Here is a 26,852-nt window from a genome sequence, read left to right as displayed (position 1 = left end):
GGGAATGTACTATTGAAGTGCGTGTGAATCCCCACAGAAACATATAAAAACACAAATGTGCTGAACTAGTGTGGATTATTTTTATTACATCTGTGTTAGTTTTTACTTTATTTTCCATGAGCATTAGATGATTAGATGTGATGGAACTTATCATGGTAATATTAGAACTTGCATTGATAATTTCCATTTCTGCTCCTGTCATTTCTTTATCTTCAAAACAGAATTGAAAATAATCTATAATGTGACTCTACTTAGCAAGTTGATTTTTTGTAGAGGATCAGAAAATCCCTCTTGGAATGTGAAGCGGCCAGACCAACATGAGAATCATTTTATCTATTACTGAGAAAGCCATTGCTTGATTTTCCTGGTCTAGGAAAAAAAAGGGACTTTTTAATGAATTTCACTTGTGTTCCCTTTCCCATGTCACATTTTTGAAACATGTTCTGAACATTAGTATTGACAGAATGTGTTGTAGATATTTATAAAAAAAACACATCAGAGGGCATTGAGAGGGAATTTATTTACTTTTTGTATGTATATTGCATCTCTTCCCTGAAGCACTTCATATCCCAAGAGCTTTTTCCTCTCCATTATGAATCATTTTCATATCCACTGAACACTGAAACTGCTTTTCAGATTAATAATAAAAAGTACATTTTTAAGGCAACAAATCTGGAAAACAAAAGCTTGTGCACAGTACTTAAAAAGCTGCAAGACTTTCTTTTTCTATAACTATGAGGAAAAACCCCACCAAGTCAGGAATAGAAGGCTTATGAAAAGCTTATTTGTTCTTTTGTTATTCACACTGATAAAGCAACTGTGAGGTTTGAAGTGCTGCTATCCTAAAAGATACTCGTTTCATGAGTCACTAAAATACACTTCAGGTTGTACTGAATGCCTCTGGTAATAAATCTGAAGGTAAAGCACATCAGTGAAATATAGTTTGAAAATACCTCTAAAAGAATTATTGCATGCTAATAGTTTGCTAACTTGTTTAATTTCAAGGAGTATACGAGCCAGTTTCTTCTCTGAATGTAATTATTGTGTCCAAGTGAAAGAAATAGAATTTAGAGATACAACAAAATTTACATGTTTAATGTAAGTTTACATTTACATTATTCATTATAAGAGCTCAGTCTGCTGAAAGTTGATCAGTTTTCAGCGTGGTTTTGTGCACCATGTTAGCACAAAGCTATGCTGAGCACATTGATCAATGGCTTCATGAACAAATATAGAGATGGAAAAAAAGTGCTGTTGAATCTTAGTTCTCAATGTACACATTAGGTGCCTCCCTCCCTTTTTTCTTTTTACCATTCTGCCCTTCCTCCCTTTCCTCCCTCAAGGTTATTGAAGTTTGTATCACAGACTATAGATGTGGTTTTCCCCCTCATCCTCTTTCTGCCCAGCATTTTCTGCCCTTTTTTCAAGCGCACTTTGCCCAAGGCACTGCGGTTCTGGCTGAGGGGCTCAGCTGTGCCCTATGGTGTGTTGGTTGGAGCTTCACTGCTTTCTGCTTTGCTTCCCCCCAGGGGAGTTTCACTTTATTATTAATCTGAAAATAAAGTTAGGTCAAGCCCTGCATGCAGGGGTCCAACAAGCCCTTTACACTTCACAGTGGTATCGCCTTCTTAGCTAGAATAAAATTTGTTGCCTGGTGAAAAGCATAAAACCTGGGGATTGCTGAGTCATAGACAAATGTTCCCTAATTAAATTCCAGAATGCAGTGTAATCTTTACTATTGCTTGGCTAGTAATGCATTATTATAAGACTGAAGATGGGCAATAGTGTGCATTGTGTAAAGTGATCATTTTATTACACAGCATAACTGGGGCTTCTGGTTCTTCTTGTGAATGGTTCTGAATAAGATCATTACAGAACATGGATTAGTCATAAGAATTACAGTGTTTCTCGTTTATATTTGATGTGCAAAATTTAAAAAATAGCAAAATAAATTCTTGTAGGTTATGATCTGTCTTGTTCCCTTGAAAATACAGAGGTTGTGTTTCAGTCTTTCCCCTGGCAAATTTGAACCACAGTGTTGAAGTGGAAATTTGAATGTTGCTTTTCACAGAGCTCTGTGAGCTCCAAGCTGTCGGTTTTGAGCAAGTTTGGATCCAGATCTGATTTTGGCTCCCACAAGATGATAGGTTTGCAGCTTTACTGTTTAAAATAGAGTGAAATTGTGTACAAACTCTGTCATTAGAATCCATGTTGTTTTCTTTTGAGGACTGTTGATTGTGCCACTGTCCTTATCAACAGAATGAGACACTTTGTGTACTTGCTGAGAAAGAAATGGGCTGAAAATATTCTACGGTGGTTTCAGAAAAGAATCTTAAAGTGTTATCTGCAATTCAATGTATAGTATAATGCTAACTAAATTAATATTTCATAAAGCAGTTTAATGACATTTTAATTACATTTCAAAAAAATAAGATGCTCATAATGGTTTTGCAGTTTGTCATAGGAGTGCTACCACATTTATTAGTCTGCATTTTTCCTTTTTCCAGTTTTTGGTTATTATTACCAGCATTTTGTAGTCTGAGCAATTTCAAAGTGAAATCTCTTACATTAAATCGCTTGACAGTTTTAATGCTAGTAAATTTTTCATCTTCAAAAGGGAAAAGGATGAATTTTTATTCTTGTCTGTAAGAGGGTGCTGATCACAGGGAACCGATCATAAACCACGGCAATCCAAACAGCTCCCCATCCCGTGTAATGTGGGTGACAGAGAATCTCAGTGGCTAAGATTGGCATTAGTCAGACACTGCATAATTGCAGTCCTAGGACAAGCAGCTCTTTTTACCTTCAACAGAACCTCTGAGGTGGGTAGGTGTCCCTTCCTCGAGAGCACAGACAAGAGTTTTAGTGTTGGAAATATCTAGACATGTATAGTTTTAAAGACATGATGATATCCCAACTCCCCCTGCATTGTATCCTAAAGATTTAATGTGCTCTTTATGAAACTGTTTTTCCATGGTGAACTGACTGCTGTGTGTGGTAAAACGAGAGAACTGTGCCAATTTTCAGTGAACTGACAATCCCAGATTTATACTGACAGTACAATAGATTATTTTCTTTAAGTTGTATACAGTCATTTCCATTTCATTTGCCTGTGATGAAAGAGAAGGAAAAAACAAAGCCCACAGAATCACAGCAACCCAGTGATGTTCTCACCCAAAGAGAAGTGAAATAAAATGAAGTTTTTGCTATTTGTTTCAGTGAGGACTAAAATAGCTTGAATCTGAAGAAGCAGCTTCAGGAATAAAGTTAATAAAAATGACAGGCTTTCTGTTAAAAATAATTAGCTTCCTTTTTTTTTTTTTTTTTGTTTTGTTTTGTTTTATTTTTTTTAAATCAAAACAACAGGGAAAAAATAACGTGGAATACCCTCTTTGCTTAAATACTCTCTTGCATCTAGTCTTCAGACTGAATTGAAATATTACATCATTACATTTTATTGTGACTTTTCAGAAAACTAAATGCCATGCTCTATCTTTCAAACAAGGTCTGACTTAACTGAAATTGCAAAAGGTCCTGTATGTTTCCTCCAGGCATTTTTTAAGGATTAGTACAAAACTTTAACAAAGCTCAAACCTCAATCATTAGGCAAATCTTGTAAGGTTTTTCTCCTTTTCTATAATTAGTTTTAGTGGGGATTTTATTGAAATTCAACCTGCTCTTCTGCTGCATGATAGTGGTACATTTTGGCCAGACTACTGGAGTAAATTTGAGAGAAAGAATGATGTTTTGGTTATCTCCATTTAAGCACTCAGTCTTATTTGGGATATATCACTCATGATCAGAGTAGCATTATGAGCTCCTCTTTTAAAATGTCAAATATATTAAAATAGTATTAGGGAGCTTTCTTTCCGACAGGGTGCTAATGTGCTACCCCTGAACACTAAAACATTCGGAAGTAAATTCCAATTATTAAAGGCCTAATTCAGAGCTCTCTGAAGTTAGTGGGTTAATTTGTAAGTTCCTAGGTAAGAAATCACTGAGTTATATAATTTAAGGGCTCAACTGAAGCCCTTAAGAATTTTATATAAGTGCACCTGGGAATATAAATTAGATTCTTTCTACATAAATTTTAAAGTTAATATAATATATGATGTAGTTAGCAGTCCTGGGGAGGAAGGTCAGAAGTTAGCCTTTTCACATAGGAAAGCAATCCTCAATGAATGAGGTGACAGTAAAAGAAGCAGTGAATTGATAGGAATCATTTAAAAAAGGCAGGAGGAGGAATTTTTTTTTTAAAAAAAGTGGAGAAATCAAATGACCATAAAGAAGACCAGAAATTTGAGGTAGGGTTAAAGATGTTTTCAACAAATACATTCAGACCACTGAGGGAGGTATACACTGACTTCAGAGAGCTTTAATTCAAACCTCGAGCAAGGTTTTCAGAAAACTCGTAGCTTAAACCTGTGGCATTAAAATAAATCTGTTGGATTGTTTTGAAAACACTATGTGCAATGGATGGAAGGATATATGCATGGAATACATGCACCTTATACAGTTGTTCTTGGCCTCAGGAAACCTTTCCGCTACCTTTTGTGCAGAGTTCAGAGACTTGACATAAAAATGAGGAGCAAAGGATTCTTGTATTGTAGCAAATTCTCTACTGCAGTGTCTGAGCTTCCATTAAAATGGAGAAAGTGGGATGTAATGGTGGATTTCCCCTCTGCATCCTTCCTCTAAAAGCTCAAAAACTAGGATTGTGTCCTTAATGGTCATAAAAATATACTTAAAATATGTCCTTACAATAAGCTCTGATAGCAATATCTGCCTAAAATCTGATCATACACATTTCACCATGTTCATAACAAAGAAGAAAAGCAGTTTCTTCCTTCTCAGTTATCTGGTATGCTATCTGTAAAGCCTGGGACAATAAGTTCTCACTTGAAACTTCTGGGAGTGACTAGCTGTCATATTTCCAGTTACGAAGAAGATATCAGAAGGGGGGAAGAAACCAAACAACCAACCAAAAGAGCCTTTGAAGTATATTCCTTAAAGCCCCAAACCTTCAGTAAGAGTCAGGTTGGTGTATGCTCAGATCCACTGAGCAAATGCTCTTTGTGAGCAGCTGGCACAACTGCATACAAAAGACTTAAATCATAGTGAAGTTCTATTTTCAGCAACAAAATGTTCTGAAGACCTTACAGGGGCTCTGTATGAAAGAGAGTTTCACCTGAAAGCCACAGCTACCATTTATCTTCTGTACAGCTTTATATCACCATCTGCAGCTATTTGTCTAAATTCAGGATCTCCTCCCAGAAATCTGTAAAGAAAAGGGAGGTTTAATTATGAAAAAGGCTTTGTCTGGGTCATTACATTACTTGGTTATGAGCAGTGTGGATAAGCGAAAGCCTTATTACCTTCACTCTCAGTATCAAAATTCAAAGTAATTTCAAGTTGCGAAATTTTTGGAAATGCTTTTTTCAATATATGTAACAGGGCATAGAAGTGATGCTGATTTATTTATCCTATGTTGAATAGTGTGTCTGTGAATAGCAGTAATGGTGATAAATAATAATCTGATAAAGAGTCTGTCGCATTTTAGAAATAAGCAAAGGCCTGCCAGACCAGAACAGATGGACTTTGGGTGTTGCAGGATAAGAATGCATTGAGAATTTCATTATCTCTTCTGTAAGAAGAGTGAACCTTTTATTTGCTTTGTGTAAAAGCGAGTACCTTTTACAAGCAGTGAAGGTGTAAGAACCGTGATCTTCTGGGCTGGAATCTAGAGTGCCTGAGTCAGTCCTGGAGTTGAAAGATCCTTGTCTAAAATTAGAAAATCCACCTCACTTTGTCATGTGCCTATTAGCTGAGGTTTCATCCTTTTCTCCCTTGACTGTAATCAGAATAATTGTATTAATACTTGTGAAGTGATCATACAGTGGAGGACAGTATTTGTATGAGTGGACACATTCGAATGAGGGAAGTGTAGATGAAAAAGAATTATTTAAGCTGAATTTCTGAAAGATGAAACACTCAAATACTTTATACCTGGCATCATCCTTCAACTGACACTTCTATAGCATGGACAGGAATGTTTTACATCCTCCTTTGACCAGTAGGCTTTCACAGAGGCATTTACTGAATCATTTTATCTCCCAAATTTAGTAATAAATTTTGTCTTTACAGCTTCTTTTTAAAACCTGGAAAATATATATACATTACACTTTTGCAGATAGTTTTTTTGAAATGTCATCCTACAGAACAATATTTTATGTCTGGTTTTAAACAAATATGATCTCAGGGAAGTCAATTGACAGCTAATACATTAGGATGATGTAGAGCCCATGCAAATCCCATGTAGGTGTGTTTATTCCAATACAATTTTTATTAATGATGAAAGAATCATCCTAGAAAGAATAATGATAGGGTCTGTATATATTTTAGGTTTTGATTTGAGTTTTGCCATCATTTACTTGAAGACATGACATTTCCCATGATGATGGCTTTCATTTAAAAGCCTGATAGGAGCTAAGGTAGTTGGATGTTTGGGGCTTTTTCCTACTGAAGCAGTGAATATGAAGTTTCTTAATGGCAAAGTCAAGTTAGATGGTACCCTTGGGAAATTCCAGAGCTGGTGACTCCCACTGATGTCACATAGAGAAAAGTTCAGGCATTCTTAGTAGAGTATGCTAATCAGAGGTGAATTCTGGCTGTTACAAATTATCAGGGGAAGACAAGGAAATAAGGTATGAGGATGAAATAATTTAGAGAAAGTTCAGCCAGTACTTGCAGCTGCTTCCATGCCTGGAAAAACCAGAACTAGGAACAAGTCTCAGAGAGGAATGTGGCAGATCCAGTAGCCATGGAGGCTGGATGGAGGTGGCAGTGGCATAGGACTAGAGGTAGGAAGGTTGTAGTTATGAACAGAGAGAACTCTGTGTCTACAGCGCCTGAAGTGCTCTGCATCTAGCAGCAGAGCTCAGGCAAGGGAGGAGATGGATCTCCACCAGACTTTCTTGCATAACCTGCTTTCACTTTCCACATCATTGCCCTCTCATTAAAAAAAAAAAAAAAAAAAAAAAAAAAAAAAATTAAAAAATCTTGGTCTCCCTCTTTCTTTTCAGAAGATTGTTCTGGCCACTTTTCTTGTGCGACTAAAAAGCATTTGATCAGTGAACTGGTTTGATTGAAAAATAACTTCCCACATAGGGAGAGATTTGAAAGACGTAGTTTTCATCCACACCAGCTTAATTCACTGCATAGCCACTCAAACCCTGATGCTGGTACAAGGGAATTAGCAGGGATGGCTGCTGAAAGTTAAACAGGAAAGATGGCAAAGGTACAAAACTTAATACAGTGGCGTAAGTTTTGTACACAGAAGGTTCTGCCCCATAGTGGCTAGCATAGCAGTGACTATTTTAGTTGCTATGATTTTAAAAGGCATGGTTCCCAAGAGAAATATCCTGTGGAAAGCCCCAGGTCCCCAGGGTAGAAGTTTAACTCATGCTGTATGGATGCTATACCCTGCTTGAGACCTGGTAGACATCCTGCTAGAACCTCATGTTTGAGAACAAAGCAATAACAACCACAGTTACAGCAAATACAGCCTGAACAGACACAGCTGCTAAATATGGAGCATTTCTGGAAGAGGCTTTGGAATTCACACTCACAGCTTTGGCAAGATAGGGACGTTGGGGGCTTGTTTAAATTCCACACCCCTATAAATTATTTCATCCTCATACCTCATTTCCTTGTCTTCCCCTGATATTTTGTAAAAACCAGGATTCACCTCTGATTAGCATACTCCACTAAGAATGCCTAGTTAAAGACTTCGCTGACACAGTACAAATGGGAAGCTGCATATATTTTTCTTTTATGTGTCTTTTTCAGATCAAGCATTTTGCATGCTAAAAAGTCAAGCTGTTGTTGCTTTCTGCCAGTAATAGCCATAAATGTTAAGAATAAAGTGAAAATAGCTTAGCAAATTACCATATATTTCTTTCCCAGGAGAATGAAATAACATAAAATAGGTATTGTTTATGGCATTGTAGACTAGTTAGATTTAGTGTACTTTTTATTTCACATCTACACTGGCTGTATAGATGTATATGTGTGTATATATATATGTATAATATAATATTTCACATCTACACTGGTCAAATTCAGCCAGGACATAATTTGAGCTTTTCTCGCAACATTTTAGAAAATATTACCTGTGACCTGACCTGTTCTTACACTTCTTTTGGGTAAGAAATTAATCATTTTTTTTCACTGGAGTAAAGTATTTTTGCCTTTCTGCATTTTGATATCTATGCGAGTTTTTCCTTCTCTACATTCATGAGATTTGTTCTAGGCAACATTGTTTGAACACTGTTTAATATTAAAAGCTCCAAGAAGGAAGTAAAACATTTTTATTAAGCAGAACCTTAAATAACAATCAATCATATTTTTTCTGTGTAAATATCTACTAAACATAGAGAAGTTCATACTGTAGGTGTTACTTTTATTTTTTTTTCTTCATGTTAACATACAAGTCTGCTTGATCTTGTTTTAAGGTGATATTGTGATATCTAAATTTTATTAAAATAAAGCTTAGTGACTGTTACCAAATTAAGAAAAGAAAAGAAAATATTATAGGTCCTTATTAGAGCTTTCAGGGGGATGCATTTTAATATTAATGAAAACTTACAGTTGGTCATTTTGGTTATTGATTCTCATAAGGGTTTGTTGTTGAACTTACAGCATAAATTTAGATAAATCCACCATTATGATTTCAAAGCAATGGTGCTCTTATCTTGAAATCAAATTTGTTGAATGCAGACTATTTTTCAAATAAATAATTTCTGAAGTGAAGGGAGAACCCTGATTTCTGCTATTTAGAAGCAGTTTCATTTTTGCATTGGCATGGGAGGCATTTTTCTTCACCTATAAAGATTTATGTTCACATACACCTTCAGCATTGCTCTTCAGGTACTAAAAGAAGAGTGCTTTTCTTTCCCACAGCACCATTACTTATTTTCCTACACATGCTTTTCTGAATTAAAAGGGAAGCAGTCTAAAAAGCTAAGATCCTCATTTCAGTTCAAACCCAGTTGGCAAAGGTGTCAGTCTGAGGGGGGTTTTTGCAACCCAGTTTACTCCATAGATCACTGCATCTCATTAAAAGATTTCAAGTGTCTGTGTGTTTCCCACATTTCAGGAGATGATAGTTCATGGAAAGAGAATCACGGTGTCATGTCCCTGGTCCGGCTTGCAGAAAGAGCATGACTCCAGCTGTGGTAGTCTGCTCCTCTTCTGGCAGGGTTGTTCAGTTTCTTTGGAGCTCAGGGCTCTCTGCACTGCAGCCTGGCACTCAGGCACATTCAGCATTTTCTGTTGTCATTACTCGACATACTGTCACTGTGACTGTTGGGCGGATTGATTTTTGGGGCAGAAGCAACTGCAAGCTGTAAGTTCTTCCTTGCAGCTGTGCCTCCAGAAAAAAATGAGGAAATGAAAAAGGAGTAGGAAGAGGAAGATGAAACAGGGATGCTTCTTGAACCTGAATTTTCCCAAAGCAGCAATGTACTGTGTATTAAGGGATAACTGATCAGGTGGCTGGGCTGTGTTGCAGGGCCGTGTTGCTGGTTTGGGATAATCAGGCTTGGTGTAGAGCTTCTGCATTTTGTTTCCTTCCCTAGCACTGTGCAGGCAGATGTCAGCATGGGAGTTTGTCTGCTGAGAAGTGTGTAATTATTCCTAGATGGAAAGGCGGGAGTCGGCTGTTGGCCTGTTTGTCCCGTGGAGGTGAGCTGTGGAGACTGCTCTGACAGGGTGCCTGTGAGCTGTTCATTGCATGTGGCAGCTACCAGTTGGTGGGCGTCCTACTGCTTGCCAAACTTCCTGAGGTCACTCCTGGCTCTCCGTGCAATTGCTCAGCCAGTTGGAGGGAAATGTAATCTTGGGACTTATCCTGGCAAACATAAATTAGATATATGTTAGAACAAATAGCCTGAGTTGGGTTCCAGTGTGCTCCAGTGCCCCAGAACTTGATTCATCAAGTTCTGGTTGATAGGAAAATGTTTGTGGTTTTCAAAATTTTTGCTTGAGATTCTTAATAAGACAAGGGTGCTTTTCCAGCACATCTAGTAGTATAGTCATCAGCATATTTGTTTTTACTCCAGGACACCCTGCTTAATCAATCTCTCTTTCCACAGCTGAGGAAGGATTTTATTTTGGGACCAGAGCAAAGAACTGTCAAACTAGTGCCTAAGCATCTTCCAGATCACAACAGAGATTGTGTTGAAGAGACTGAAATGTAGATGACATGCACTAGCTGAATGTCTGGAGGCAGCAGAGTGGGTGTGTGCCCTGAATTAGAGAGTATTCCCTGTTTCCTGCAAGATTTACAAAAGTGAGGGGAGCAATTTGCCAGTGGCTGAGAGACAGAACTCCAGAGGTGAGATAGGCAGCTTGTAAGATATCCCCTCCCAATTAATGATCACCTATGCATGGTAAGCACAGCCTACAGAGCCTGCTTCGGGTTGGCATATCCTGGGAGTTGTTTGTGTGTGCTTTATTGGCTTTTAGGAATTGGTGGATGTCAGTCAAATGTGAAACTATCTTTTATCAATCCTCAGGGTGTGTGTGAGTGTGTGCACTCACATTGTCCTCCTCCATGAATTTCAAACATTGCTCATCTTTTATCTCTCACTATACAGTTAATTGGAGTGTCTAGGATATTGCCTTAGACAGCTTTGCTGTCTGTACAGTTTTCTTATCCAGCTTGTAGTTTTCCTGAGTTGATGCACAGTTTTGGCCATATTGGCTAAATGTTTAGCTGTATTAGCTACATTTTTAGCCAGTGTAAGTGTTGTTGGTACCTCTCAACCAGAAGGCAGGTTCATTGCCTGCGGATTACATTAAACTGATCCTTCAGAGGTAAGCAGCCATTTAAAAATGTGCTGTTTTGGCTGGCAAGGGAAAACACCGAGAATGTCTGCAATGGTAATAACACTGCGAAATTGAGAAATTCAGCTTCAAAGGGATCTCAGTTTGCAGCAGAAAATCTGAAGGTCATGTCAGAGATCTCTCCTTTAGAGAGTTCTTTGAGAGCTATTTGTTGCTTGAGTGGCTTGACTGCAAACCATGCAGGTCATTCTACTTAAGCTGGTGGAAGGACTCACCCCTTGGAAAATTTGTGTTCCTTACCAGATATAGCTGTAAAGTTTTCTGGTCTTACTTAGGACCAAGCTTCAGAGCTTCAGCCCTGGTGACAGTGGTGAGCAAACAGTCTATGATTTTTTTTTAAAGTGAGAAACTGACATTATGGGCTGTGAAGAAAAGAAAGTGTAAACTTTCACAGAGAAAAGGGCACGCTGTAGCAGGCAGTAGGTAAGTGCCTTCCTGTCTGCTTTATTACAGAAAGTTGGAGGTATAATATGAAATATAATCTTGCTAACTTTCCCTAGGCTAGGCATAGGAATCGAGAAGCAGAAACCAATAGAAGTATTCCAGTATTTTTGCCAAAATTTTGATATCAGTTCTCCTAGAAAGAAAAAGATAAAATTTCAGTGGATATTTTTTTGGGTTTGTTTTCATTTGTTTTCTTTTGTTCATTGTCCCATGCTCAGTTTGTATAATATAGTTTTGCTGAAGGAAATAAGGAGCTTTTATGCTGAATATTTTTAAATAATGCTTTTTTTTTTTTTCCCTTTTTTTTTTTCCCTTTTTTTTTTCCCTTTTTTCTTTTTCTTCTTTTCTTCCCTCATATTTCCAGGAAAATAAGATAGAAAGGAAAGTTACTTCTTTAAGTAACATGATCTTGGTACTGTAGGTTTGGGGTTTATTGAAGTTTTGGGTTCTTTCTCATTTGAAGGCTGTACTAGGTTCCTCATGGTCATGCATCTTGTATAAGCATTTATGTAAGAGAATAGGGCCTTCAAATCATACATCTCACTATTTAAATGACCAGAACTTTCTCCAGACAGGCTTAGCTCCAAATCCACCCAGCACTTTCTCCAAGAATTGCGTATTCCTAAATTTCTTAGACACTAGTCCTCTCTGCTCTGTAGGGACACTATCTCCTAGCAGCAGTTTTCTGAGCAGCAGTATGCCTACTTTTCTTGTTCAAATGCTAATGTAGGATTTGTCACCAGAATATAGCAAGATTTCCAGTAAGGACCTGCATAGCATTGTTCTAAAAATATTTTAGTGGATTAAGAAGGAATAAAATACGTTCTTTATAACTTCTAGTCTTCTAAGTTATGCTGTAATTCCACTCCCTCTCCTGGATTACCTGATTCCACCAAGAGAAATCTATGCCTCCCACTGCAGAGAAGGGCAAACAAGATTATTTTAATGGCGTTTTCTGGCCTTAAAATACATGAAATACATGAAATAGTTTTACCTTGTTAGAGTTTATTTTCCTGGATACGGAATAGTGTGTCTCATTATGAATGCTGTCCTGCACTAGCTGGGTTAAAGAGAGCTGAACTGAATGGATCCTTAGAGAGGGACAGTAAAAATGCTATGAAATATTTTTCTTCTTTTGTGTAAGCCGCTAGCATAGGCAGAAAGAGGGTTATTTCATGTACTTATCTGATGGGTTATTTTACTTCTGTGAAATTTGGTTGTTCTGAAATTACACAGTAAGGGAAATTTTCTATCACCACCAAGTATTGGCAATTTAGAAATGTTAAGGAGATAAGGTTTTGGATATTTTTAGAACTTAATGGATTGATGATAGCCAGCATGACTTCGCTAAGGGCAAATTGTGCCTGACAAATCTGTCGGCCTTGTATAATAATTCTATGGGTTCTGTGATTATTTCATTCAACTGCAAACACTGTTTTGTTAAAGCAATTTCTCTTTCATGTAAATCAGTTGTGTGGAATCCTTATGGTGGTCACATTTCCTTTACAACTACTTATACATCTTTTCTGGGAGTCCCTTTGCTCTCTCTGACAAGATTTTCGTGCTGTAAATATATTTGATATTAACAGATGGAGATTAGAGAACAGAATTTGTATGAACCATTTCCATGCCAGCAAGGCCAAAACATTCTTGGGTCATTGGTTTAACAGAAAAAAGAAAAAAAAAAAAAAAAGGTAGAGATATTCCCTATTCCAAGAGAATGCTATTTGTTCTTTTGCTATTTATAAGATTGCCACTGGCTTAAAAAAAGTCAGCATGGAATGATTCACTCAGCATAAATTTATAACCATCATATTTAGTAAGGTCTTTGAAGAAAATATTTTAAGGTAAATTTTTCTATTATAAATGAAGTCTGATTCACTGAGTATTGTCCTATGGTGCAAAGTTCATACAGATTTTTTTTCCTGACTGAATCCTGTAGCAGGCAGTCAGTATCTCTTTGGAATAGCAATGTTCCATCCTGTCACAGGAGTCCATTTCTCCATCTTGTTCAATACACTAAACCAAACTAGTTTAGGCTAGGGATTGATTATAGTTATGTTATAATTTTTTGGTCCAGCCATAAGGAAAGGCTTAATTACAGAAATTTGCTTTTGGGATAAAAAAAAATCTGACTACTCTGTGATATTTCATTCCTAAAACATGTGCCCTCATATATAGACATTAAAATAAAAATAATATTTTCTCTTTCTCTTCAAGACTATCTTGGTCTCAGTAATCTCATCATTAAAATAAAAAGTCAAGTCACTTTAAGGGCAATTAGGATTTCTTTGCTTGTCATCAGGATAAAATCTGCCTTTTGTATTAGTCCGCTGATTTCTCCTTTGCAGACTGTACATTGACCTGAGGGACAGTGTTACTGATTAATATGACAGTAGCTGATCATCATTTGCCAGTGTATGCAATTTCCCCTGCTTTAGTTATAAGTTCATCCCTTATGGCTTTCAACAGTAAAGATGCTAATTTATGGAACTCATTTATGAAAATTTAATATGAGGGTTTTTTATTGTTGTTAAATAATGTAATGAAAAAAGATGAGTGTTGGCTAAGTACAATCCATCTGGGGTTTTGTGTGTTCTTTTATGAAAAAGCAAGCAGTGCTTATTTCAGAAGGCAGACATTCATTATAAGTCTGATTTGTGGCATCCACTAATTGAAAGCTAGATGAGAAAGCCCTTAACTCAAAGATAAATATATATGATTATCTTCTTCACAGAAGGTAAGATATAAAAAATATACAGAGACTCAATTTGAGACCCTATAATAGGCCCAGCTATTAAAGCAAAAGCCTCATATGAAAAAGTGTTAAGATTATTATCCTAAACATAACATCTGTGAACAAAATATCTATAGTTTTACTTTCTTGTCCTAGAAGTATTTTTCAGACATAGGGCAATATAGGATATAAGCAACTGTACAGTGCATATTAAAATCTTCCTGAGACTACCACTTCTAAGGCTGCCTTCTCCTGGTATATTATCTAAGGGAATACATCATCATATGAATTTCATTTTAGATATGAAATTCCTAATACTCTGGGAAATTGTACTAGGTGATATTAGATTAAGAAAACACATAAGTGTATAACTGGAAACCTAGTAAAGATTAAGTGTGTATGCATTAGTAGTTGTCAAAGGTATTTGCCACCTACAAGTCAGTTTAATTCACATGATCTACAGGTACAATAATCAGGTTTTGGTGACCACATGTCCAGCCTGAGGCTAGAAATGGACTTCAGCTTTCAGACAGCTGGTCATCAATGAAATAAGTAATGCACAAGGCAGAGATCCTCGAACAACTCACTATGTGTACATGGCACATCAAATGCTGTATGGAAATACTGGCTCAGCTTGCAAAGCCAGAGCTCCCTGTCAGCATAGCAGTAAATGTCAGCTGAGTAGCAGACACTTTCAGAAGGGCTAATTAGCACTTGTGTAGTTTTCCTGCTTGTAATTCCAGACCAAGCTCCATTAAGTGCTTCCTCAGGACCTTTGTGTCTTACTTCACTGCCCACACTGCACAGACTGTGGTCTTTTGAAGTGACCCCTGTGTTCCCATGGATCCACTTCTCCTTTCCTATCAGTTCATTTTGTATCAGTTATGCCAAAGAGGACCTTGACTGTACACACCTATGGCTTTCTATATGACTGTAGCTAAAAGCATGGCGTGAGTGGCCCTAATTTCTCCTGGCTTGCACAGCAGTAGCGAGACCCAATGTGCAGGGTGAACGTGGGGCCTGTCCAGTCTCCTGGAATGCAGCCTGGGATGACTTGGGCATCCTATTCTAGACTCTACTGCCTGTGACAAAAGGTGGAACCTGTGTACAAAAAGAGCTTAATGAAGAGATTTTCCTCACTGTTGGCTGCAATAGCTGTCTACCCAAAGAACCTAAGGGGATACAAGATGAGTAAAAAGATGCTAAAGGTTTCTGCAGAAGCAGAGGTGTTATGAGTATTGTTGGAGATAGGAGAGCTACTATTTGCTTAAGACATGATGTTTCTGAGATTAGGGAATTTACAGATCTTTTAAATGTGTGTCCATTGTATCTTTTTGACCATTTTTTTCTCCAGCTACAACAAAATAGAAGTTCATTACCTTTTCTGTTTTGACTTTCTCATCTTGGGGAAGACTTAGATGCAGACTGAGAAACATAAGATTTGTTATTTCACATAGAATGTCGTGCTGTTTGGTAGTTCTGTCATTGAGGGATCCACACTATTTAGTGGCTTTCATTTTCATAAATATTTTTAGAGTTATTTAAAATTTTAAACCATAGAGTATAACAAGGTGTACTCAGTATCATCTAAATGTAGTCTGTAGCATTTTGGAAGAATGTGATTAACAGCTCCAAAGTTCTAATTGTTTTATTTGAAAGGTGTGGCGAACAGCTGTAAAATGCAGAATCTTTTCTTTAGCTTTACTAATGAGAAAAATCTTCCACTTAACCTTTTAAATGCATTATTGAGAATGCAGAACAGTGATTTACTGTTACTGGAAATTAATGGGAAATTCTTTGCTGTTTTCTTCCTGCTTTATAAAACAGCACTATCTTGTGCACATTATTGTCTTAAATGTGCATTATTACTCAGATAAATAAAATTTGTCAAGGACAATTTCATGTTGTGAGAAGATGAAGATCTTTTTTAAGCACTCAGTCTGTTACTTATCACATTGTATCATCACTACCATAAAATTCTTTTAGGACATTAACTCACCACTATAGTTAACTTTTATTCAATTTGCTTGTTTGTTTAAATGGCCTTATGGCAAAGAGGCAGCATTTTAGTATCTCATAATTTTTGCTTTCAGTAAGAAATGGAAGTGTTTGAAAGGCAGAAAGAAAAATGTTTGTGATTTATGTTGACTGCATTCATTTTATAAAGGACGACAGTAGAGCTGACAAATTGATCAGGTATTGGTTCTTACCCATAAACTTTTGATACAAGTCCATGCCTTATTTTGCCATGCTGGACTTTATCTCTTTCATTTTTTCCGTGTTGCCAGAGGGTAGCATCAGATGTTCAATAGATGCAGGTCTGGATTGTAAAAGCTACTTTCTCAGCCCAGGTGCTACTGAAATCAATAAGAGTGAGTGATTTTTAAGAGACTCAAATGAAGAACAATACCTGCTGCAGCTAAATTACATTTCATGTTGGATCATCTCTAGGCTGGAAGCTGGTAAGCACAAAAGTGAGGAGGTGTAGAAATTAAGAAGCTGACACAGTGACAGATGTGGCATATCAAAGCACTGAGTTAACCTGTGTTTTGGTAAATTAGATCTGCACTTACATAAACTGTCAGAACTGCAAAAGGCATCTGAAGGTGTATAAATTCAAAAGCATCATGAAAAGCTTCATCCTTTCCATCCTAAAAAGACATATAGAGCTATAGCACCTTGTTTTGTGTCTGGACTCTTTTATGTTGCTTTATATTTTATGTGTTCTGGGCTAGGCTGCAAATGGGGGCAGCTCTGAGGAAGGTGCTGCAATCCAGCTGAGACCTGACAAGGGCCAAGGGAGCCATGCTGGGCCATGTAATAAATATTACATTGGAGAACACATTTTACATTCCTTGTGTATCAGCAAACACAAAATAATTAAGCAGTAGAAAACATGACAGAATCCAGAAAGTCTTCAGGTTCCTGTCAGAATAATTGCTCTCTATGGTGTGCTTCCATTAACACCTCTGAAAGTGTAGAATCCTTTGGGGTAGTAAAAACATGTTCTTGAACTACTCCCATTGTTTGGTTGTCAGGGTGCAGCAGGTACACTGATGGGAGCATGTTTTCTTTGGTTTTATTCTCTATGTCTGCTGTCAGAATGATGTATTTAAGAAAGTTGCTGTACTTGGAAGAATTACATTATAGGCATCTAAGACTCTCAAATGCCTCTGGGCACAGACATCTTAAAAATCTGCACCCTTTTGGGGTGTTTTTGTCATTCATGTCTTTCCCCATCATTTTTATTAGTACTTTATCACCAGACAGTCAGAAACAATATTCATTTTCAAATGTCCTGCAGCAGTGTTGTTGTGTTGTTAACTCTTGTCATATTTCACTCATTGGCTTTGAAAATGGGAAGTGATGAATGGCTGCAGTGTCTATAATGTCTCGTTCTGGAGCTTTCTATAAAAGTAGCACATTTTCATTACTTAACACTGGGTTGTTGAAGGAGCTTGGGTTTTTTTTCTTAATGTAAGAAAAAGTTATTAGACTTACAGTCACAAAAATGAACCCTAAAAAAATTATGGAAAGAATATTTTAAGGATATTAAGTTTCCATTTGGGTTCAATCCTAATTTATTTAGCGCTAGTGTGGAATAGCCAAACCTAAAGTATTTTGAATTTTCTCACACCTATGTACCTTAAAACAGAAGTGATCATGATACAAACTGGCTAAAATTTTACAGCCAATCAGATTTTAATAAAATATTTTTTTCCTTTTTGAGAAATAGACTCAAGCATGAAGGCATGCACTTCTTGTGTGTTTAATATGATCAGGAAATTGAAATCCAGATGTTTGCTTTAAGGTTAAGACATATTTGAAACAACAAAGGAGGCCTTTTCTTTCTGCTGCATGTATTTAAAATGGGCTACTTTTGAAAGAAATTTCAGAACCCCATTTGCATCCTAATTGCAACCCATTTCCTGAGTCCACAGTTAGGCAGACTATAGAGCGGCATTGGGGATTTCTGGGGCAGAGAAATTGTTGGTTCTAGCTGAGCTACTGAAAAATAAAAGGGAAAAAGATGAATGGATTTTTTGCTTCAGCAGTCACCAGCTGGCAGATCGGCTCCTTGGAGCTCTGCCAAGCAGCAGTTTACAGCAGTCCTGCAGCTGCTCTAGGCTGGGCTGGAGCACGACTGGCACGAAGCCACCCTCAGCTTTGGACAAGGACTCAGCCTTGGAATTGGCCAACAGATGCGCTGGGATTGTGGCTTTGCTCGCTCACGTCTCGTGCTCAGAGAATGCAGTTGGTACCTGGAAGTCCATCACTGGAAAATTTGAGTTCGTTGCTTACAGGAAGATAAGGAGAAATAGGTTAAAAATAAATGTTTAAGTTTGTCCAAAGTTGGTTTGTTTTGGGAGTTTTTTGGTAGGGCAGGTGTGACTTTTACTTCTGCGTGTCTCAGTCTGTGAGACTGAGATTTTTGTAATTTTTCCTTATTTTGACTGGTTCATGAGGATCCAAAATAACTGTAAAATGGACCAGCAAGAAAATTTGGTTGCACTGCGTTCTTTCAAACTAAATTATCTGATTTCATCAAAAGAAAAATTAATTCATTTCAATTCTGTATGTTGGAATTTTTATAAAAATGTAAGAATCATAACAAAAAATAACTTTAAAGAAAAACAAAGCAGCACTGGACTTTTTATTGACCATGTTTTGGAGGGAGAATAATGTTATTGGGATGAGGAGAGAGGAGAGGATTTCTTGTTGATTTTGACTCCCATCTGACAGCTGTTCTCTCTTTTCCTGATTGGAAGATATTCTTTAGTAATTTATCATAAATAACAACAATAGTATTGGGTTTTGGCAGGGTTTCATTTAACTCTATGCTCATTTGATATGTTACTATGCATTTGATAGAATGAGTCTGTCTTTCTTTGTTAACCATCTTATTATTTTATTGCCGGGGACAGGGCCAAAACAATTTCTTAAAATTCTGATGGCATGTTTCTGAATTTCTGTTGGTGTTTTAATGTAGGTAGATTAGCTCTTAATTTGTCACCACCTGGTATTTGTTTAATTATTCAATAGGAGGGTAATTTCAGCAAGTTACGGTTTCAAAAAACTGAGACCTTCCCTAGACACATATATGTATTATTAAATACTTATTGATGCGTACACACATTGCCTCCCCCCACTGGCCAGCAACCAGAAGCCAGTATTTCATAGACCTATAAACCCAGCATTTATTTTCTAAATTGAAAATATTTCATGTGAAATATAACATTGATAAGGAAGAAGAAAGAAACACTCCAGTGCTAGATCATCATAACAGCGTTTCATCAAGTTAAAAAGCAATAGGTGACAATAGGTGATAATAATCAGCTGAATTTAGATATAATTTTGCATTAAAAAATCATAAAACTATTGTGGACAACTAGATGAACACGAATGAATTACTTCATTCTGTCGCTAAATAAAATTACTAGCCTGCTACTGGAGTAATTAATAAGAAGCAGATGAAGAAGTCCTTCATAGGATTAATAGTGTTTGTTCTGCTTCATAATGGTCGGGGATTACCTTGATTACTGTAGTCCTGAGCTTTCTACTCCAAGAAGAAAATAGTGGAATTACTGAAAGGGATCTGTAGAGAAGACAACTGTGAATGACTCAGAGTCTAGCAGATGAGTCCTATGAGAAAAGATCAATCTGGTATTTCTTTATTCTGGAGCAGAGAGGATTAAGGGGTTGCTTGACAGCATTCTTTGAAGACATAAACAGGTATTCGAGATCAAACAGCAATTCTTTCTTCATTTTCACGGGAGAGAGAGAGGGAATGGTCTTGAAGCCAGAAAGATACAGTTTAGACATTAGGAAGATGTTTTCTGAAAGTGAAAGTAGTAAAGTGAAAAAATCTTAGAGGAGAAGGCTGTAAAGGTTACATTGATGAAGGTCCTTAACAGATGGATAAGGACCACGAATGTCCAGAGGGATAAATTGGAGTTAACCAGAAGTTAGGAGGTCCCACCATGAAGTTCTCTGAGGTTCTATATCATTCTTTAGGTCTTCAAAGGTACAGGGTGGTATATGGTAACTCCAGAAACATTCCCTTACAATAAATGCTTGGATTTTTGACAGGACATTACATTTGACTCTTGTCCCAGCAGAGAGGTTATATTTACTGGCATGGAATAATTAATAGAGAAATAAGTAAATAAAGGAATGAAACGTGTTTGAACTTGCAGACAGGTCCTCTCAAGAATGATACCCTAGGAATTAAATGGAATTGCATTTCAACACGTATGTGTTGTAGATGTGAAAACTAAAGTAATGTTTCCCAGAAGTGTTCTACTCCCATTTATGAATCTGTGTGCAATCAGCACGAATAAAGTGGAAAAAAATTATGTTCCAGTACTAACAATTTTTTTGAATATCATCTCTGATGCCTCAAATGCACTGCAATCCTTGTACCCAAACCTGCATATGGCTCTGCATGGAATCACGACCATTAGCCTGCACTAAAAAAGGGATTTAAGTTATGAATACTGACAATACCATTCTTCTGTGCTGCTTAAAATAGAATTACATGTGAAGCGGTACAATTCATTCTGAAACAATATATCTGAGTTTCCTGTGGAATCATGGCAACACCCTGAAATATTTTTAGCCAAATATTGTTGTAAGGCTTGATAGTATTTTTTATTCTCTCAGCTTTGTTCTGCAACATCAGAGCCCATATGTCAATGTAAATGTCAAGAAGCTGCTCCTGTGTCCTTTCAGAGTTCTATTGCAGAAAACCTGTAAGGAGCCAAATTGGACTTCTGTTTCAAATTAAGCAGTTGCTTTAACCATTCCCTGGGAAAGGGCAGCATTATCTCCTCCCCAGTCAGGTGTTCTAGGGGCAGTACAAAGCATCGCACCAGGTACACACTGGTCACAAGTCTGCAGTGATCTGACTTGCCATGCACACATAAATTATCATCATTTCCACAAAATCAGATGCATGCATGCTTGCACAGCATCAGAAGTTGGTAACATGCTGGAATCCTTCTTACGTTCTATTTTTGCAGGCAGCTGAAATAAAATTTGTGCTCTTCTCTAGCATGTATTTGACTTTTAAATGCACAACAAAACACCTGGATTCAAGGGACAGTGAAAATTGAGCATGTTCTGAGCTTAACCAAGGCATGAAGATATTTACAAATTATGTTCTTTAGATTTTGTAAGGATTTAAGAGTATTGAGTATTGAACTCTGTCCAATCAAAATTCTGTTTGTTTCGTTATGTGAAATGCTTTTGAAAGTCTGCTTACAATTCATGGAGACTTTTTATCCATTTATTATCTTCTGAAAAAAAATCTTCCTTTGATTTTAACTATCTTTCTAAAGAAAATCCCAAATCATTACCTGTAGCAAGCATTTTTCAGTCCTAGTGCTATTAAATGTGAATGAAGTTTTGGAAGTTTTACCATCGGTTGGAGTCATCTTTCATTTTAATCTGCCAGACCCACGTGCTGTTCATGTGTAGTGAGGAGAGGTTTATGTGCTCCACACCTTTTCTCCACTGTGTTCTATTACTAACACTTTTCATTTTGTCTTGTTTTGTTTCCCCAGACTACATATCCAATCAGAACGGTGAGCCAAAATCTCAGCACAAGGGACAGAAAGTCAGCGCATACTCCCACCGAGGACCCTTTTAGACACCCGCCAGGCAGCCCAGCAGCAGCGTATGAGAGCAAGAGCTGTCAGCTGTCCGATTTGTGTCTGAGCAGCCTCCTGCAGGAGAAGGAGATCGTGGAAGCCATCAAGCACACCCGAGGCACGTACGAAACCCTGGCTTCAGAGGTCGCCCAGAACGGTGTGTCTGTCCCGGCCCCCAGCACAGCAAAGCCAGCGCCCAAGGCCGACGGCTTCCCCCTCTTCTCAGCAGCTCCAAAGGACCCCACTGCTGTGCCTCGGCAGCACAGCACCTTCACGGGGAGACTGGGGCAGCCCCCCAGGGGACCCATCTCTTTACACATGTACAGCAGGAAAAACGTTTTCCTCCACCACAACTTACACACGGCAGAGCTACAGACTTTAGGTCAGCAAGATGGCTAACAAGGTGCTTATTTTCTTGCCATGGAAGGAGGGTTGCTTTAAAGAGGGATGTAAGCTCACTTAGAGCTCTGTCTTCAGTTCTCATCTGCTGCTACTTTCATGTGAAAAAAAAGATAAAATAAAAATATAAGATTGTATGTAGGTTCCATATTTTGCCACCATGGACTGAGGCAAAGGGATGAACGAGATTGTTAAGTAACTGGGCTGATTTGTCATGCAGAAGTCACCATGGGTTTAATAAATGGGACCATTTGGCTGGCACTGCTAGACCAATATTGGCTAAATATATTTTTTCCCCTCTATAAGTCACTATCATTCCCTGAAGTTCTAGAAGATGATCTTAAATAAAACCTGTATGTTTACTAATATTACTGTTAAAGTAGATGTGAGGAATGAATAGGTAAGTAATTAGTAAACCCTCTTGAATTTCATAGCAATTAGAGAAATAAGAAGTCAGAAATCTTTGAGGACCATATTTTTACACCTTTTTTTTTTTTTTTAATACACTGAAATTTGGTCACTTACAGAGTGTTGCCACTTCCTGCTCTATGTGTTTCATGAGTGCCTCATGCCACAAGTGGAGGAAATAATTGATTTTCCTCTAACAGGTTCGTAGAGAGTCGCCAGGCATTTGAGTCAGTAAAATGGGTCCCAAACTGAGGATGTCAGCTTGCTTTCCCAACCTTCCCTTCCCTCTTCACACTTCCATTTACTACATTTCTTTGAGTGTTTCTGTTCTATGAGGGTATGTAAAGTTGTGGTGATCTTTGTGCTTTCCAGGCACTGTAGCACTCATGATGCAATGTGACATTCTGCTGTGTAATTCATCCTATAATTTCATCTCACTTCCCAAACCAAAAATCTGTGAAACAGTAAAGTAAGAGAAATCATCTTATTACCCAGGCCAAACAACCTGCATCAGTCATGATTTCTGTGGGCTGTGTCGTCTGCACTTAAGGAGCTGTTGGTTTACACCAGCTCAGTGAGTTTGTTACATGACAAAGTGACATGTAACAAACATGACATGCTACAAGTGAGATTAATTTATTGGCTGGTCTCATGGGGGTATGAAATCATCTGACTACACCACGGAACTTGGAGACCTGTTGATAGCAAAAGATCTGGTTTTCCTCTCTGCAGGCTTGGAAACCTGTCGGTCCAGTTACTCCAAACTTGTGGCATATGTGAAACATGACAGTTTACAACCTCTCTGATGCAGGGTAATCTGTTTGAGTTGTAATGGCACATGCAGTTAGTAGTTTAAAATAATTTGGCACATTTAAGTATGATTGAGGCAGATCTGAGACAAGTCACCTCTCTCTTTAACCAGTGACGAGTAAGGAAAGACAAGGGTAGAGCATAATCTCACACACATAAACAAGCCATTGTGACTTAACAGATAGCATATAATGAAAGATAAAGCTTCTGTAGCCACCAAAAATCTGCAACTTTAAAAAGTCACATAGAGTATATGAAATGAAGACAAAATTTTACCTAGTGTTAAATATATCTGCCTCGCTACTTAATATTTGGATTAATGCAAGGAAATTGTAGTAACAAGTCTTGCTTAGGCTAAGAAAAAATAGACTATGAGCTTGGCAGATATTCTGTAAAGTAATTTCAGCAGCTTGAAATTTCAGGCTTCTGTTTATTGAGGATTTTGTTTTGCTTAGAGTAGATTTTATTACATTATCTGATGTTGAAGAGAGCAGGTTTTGTCTAAATATTCTGTAGTGACAGTTTTGGGTATCCAGAGTGGGATACATAAGAACCGAGATGAGACAACAGATTTGGCATTTGGCATTTGCCAAAATTTTTCGTGTTCATGTGTGCATTGCTCCTGCCAAAACAGAATGTGCAAAAATTGCAAACACAGCTTTACCGAATTAACTGTGGGTATTCAAGGCTCCCAGTCCTGCATTGAAACTCATAATTTAAAGTCTACCAAACAAGCTAAAAATAGTAATAGGATAATCGCATTTTCTTCTTAGCAATATGTTAAAGTCATGGTAGATTGAAAGGACAATTAATGTATGCATTAAACATACACTGTAATCAAGGAATTTTTTTTCCAGGATACAAATGTACTGTACTATGTTAAAAAAAAAAAAAAAAAAAAAAAAAAACCACCACGAAACAAACCAATACCCTCTTAAGTTTTAGGTTATGTAGTGTATCTATAGTTGTTTTTTTCCTGGGAAAATGGACTTTTGGATTCACTTTATTAAAAAAATCCATCTATAAACTTCAAAAATAGCATGTTAAATGCTACTATTTTCTTGGAGAATCTTTTATAGAGCTGAAACTTAAAAAACTGGAAAAAAAACAGTTCAATGAAAGTAAGGGATATTTTTAAAATGTCATCTTGAAGCTGTTTTGTATCAGTATTTTCAGCATTGTTATGTTATTTGTAATACTAAGTGTAAATCTCACCCAGAGAAGGGTATTAGCCACATGTTAATGTACAGCAGTAACTGTAAAAGAGGTCCTTTCTTTGATCCTCTTCTGTATATAGGAAATCATAAAGCAACAGCATGTGGACATTCTTGCAGTGAATTGATTCCTTTGTACTAAAAATCTCTAGTTTTTTAAGAGTTCCATGTACAAAATGGTTTATACATTTCTCCAAGGCTGTACATATCCAAAGACATGACACCAGGGGGAAAAGGCATTTATTATTTTTTTCCATGAATGTACCTTCCTTTCCTTCTTTTTTTTCTCTTTCTGTACAACAAAGCCTAACTGAAAAGTTCCTGCTTAAAATTACTTGTTAGTTCCATGTCTTTCAGTGTGATAGAGGGCATTTTAAGGAGGAGGAAATCCCTGAAGAAAAACTGTTTCCATTTGAAGCAGTGTCCGTCCCACTTTTTTCGAGCAATCACTTGGCAAAAGAAACCTTAGATCTGTGCCCTAAATATTTTTTTAGTAATTTAACAGAGCCACACCTGAAATATGCTTATCATCATCTCCTGACTTACCCTGAGTAGAACATGTTCATGAGATACAATAACATGCTAGAGCCAGCCATGGTCAGAAATTCTTGAGATGGAAGGAAAATGGTTTTTTTCTGGTTTTGTTTGGGTTTCAGAGCAGTGGAAAGGGTTTTTTTTATACCTTGTGCATGTAGATGAAGCTCAAGCTGTGTGCTTGTGCATACTGGAAAAAGAAGCCTTGATACAAATTTAGGCTATTTAGGCTATTTAGCAGCAAATCAAAGCATCCAGCCACAGAAATTTCTGCCATCTTTCCAGACAGGCCTGCCCTCAGTATGTAAAATGAAACAGCCAGAATAGATTCCTTTACTTCAATCCAGACTTTTACTGGTTTATTTCCCACACACCTCCACATAAATGTTAGAAGGGCTTTCCTTATGTGGCTTTTTTTCTGGAAATTGTGAAAAGGTGTATATCCAGACTAAGATGCTCAAATGATGTTTAGATAAGCATTTGAAAGCTTACCAAAATGTTCATGTTTGTCCTGCAGGTTCATTCCAGTCATTCCAGGTTCATTACCAATAAAAATTGGTGATTTTCCCTTTCCAAAAAGCCAGTATGGAAGTAATGATTTCTGTCTGTGCTGATTCACTTTATACTGTTAAATACACAGGACACTCTTCAGACTAACAAAAACAAGGTGTTTACAGATCAGTACTGTATTGTGCATGCCCCAAGAGTTGTGCCATGTCTCCACTGGTTGGATTGGAATGACACTGACTTCGATTAGGTTATACTGAGTTAAGTCACCTGATGGCTGAGATTGTGGCCTTTATTCCTGCTAGTATCAGTTTATGCACAGGAAATCTCTAAATCTGGAAAAAAAGACAAGAAAATACTTAATCTAACAAAAACATCAGATCATGATCTATGGTGAATACACTTCTTTTCCCCGTTTGCATTCAAAAGCAAAAAGACCCTGCAAACCCCTTTGTACATCTACACAGTTCACAAATGAAGCAGAGTAACATCTAACAAAAGGAAAAATCTTGAAATAAATACCTGGAGAAAAAAAATACAGGGGAGTCTTCTCACAGATGTTTGTAAAGATGCTAAGTTTGTAGAGATGTTGGTAACTTCTGTACCTGAGTGTAGTAATGAAATATGTTCTGTGGCCTCTACCACTCTCACTGTGATGAATTTTTTCGGGGGGAGAATGTGCTGTTGGAAGCTTGTTCTAGACAAAGCTGGCAGTACAGTGTGAGCAGGTGTCTGTGGAGATCTTCTCCCAACTGGGAGAAACACACAGCATCCTTTCCAGGATGTATCTTAGTGTTCTGCAGCCAGCAAGAAGTTGACAGAGATTCCTCAGGAGAACAGCCCCAAATCATGCAGACCACAACTGTCTTTAAATTGACTTTATTTTAATATGTCCCATATAAGGCACTTCTAAAATAAGATGGAAAAAAACACACCTTGCTTGGTTGTTGGGGGTGTTTTTTTGAGATAAAAATGCCATGTGCTAGTTTTCACCTTGTAAACTCTGTTTGGAGCTTGTTTGCTCATTGGTGATCTATCCAGGATGTGAGAGTTTATCCACTGTAATGGATATGATACTAACACCTCACAGCATAAAGACATCAGATATCCTCCCTGAGGAGCTTGAGATTTGCAATATATTTTCAGTCTAAGAGAACTATCTGGATTTAATTATCTTCTTCAAGGACCTTCAGTTGTTGCAAAGTCAGTGGAAAAGAAACTTAGATATTGAAATATTTT

At 37.4% G+C, this 26,852-nt stretch overlaps 1 protein-coding gene across 1 annotated transcript in view; it reads left to right on the top strand.

Annotated features, from left to right (window-relative positions):
* The window catches only part of CCSER1 (coiled-coil serine rich protein 1), a 621,205-nt gene extending 598,111 nt beyond the window's left edge, over nucleotides 1-23,094 (top strand). Inside the window, 1 exon segment of the mRNA XM_066317939.1 lies at nucleotides 21,655-23,094. Within this exon segment, the coding sequence (XP_066174036.1) occupies nucleotides 21,655-22,140 (486 nt within the window). The 3' untranslated portion in view covers nucleotides 22,141-23,094.
* Nucleotides 23,095-26,852: the final 3,758 nt, after the last annotated feature.

This window comes from Sylvia atricapilla, chromosome 4 (assembly GCF_009819655.1).
Source record: "Sylvia atricapilla isolate bSylAtr1 chromosome 4, bSylAtr1.pri, whole genome shotgun sequence".
NCBI lineage: Eukaryota > Metazoa > Chordata > Aves > Passeriformes > Sylviidae > Sylvia > Sylvia atricapilla.
This window is presented reverse-complemented; position numbering and strand designations above follow the sequence as displayed.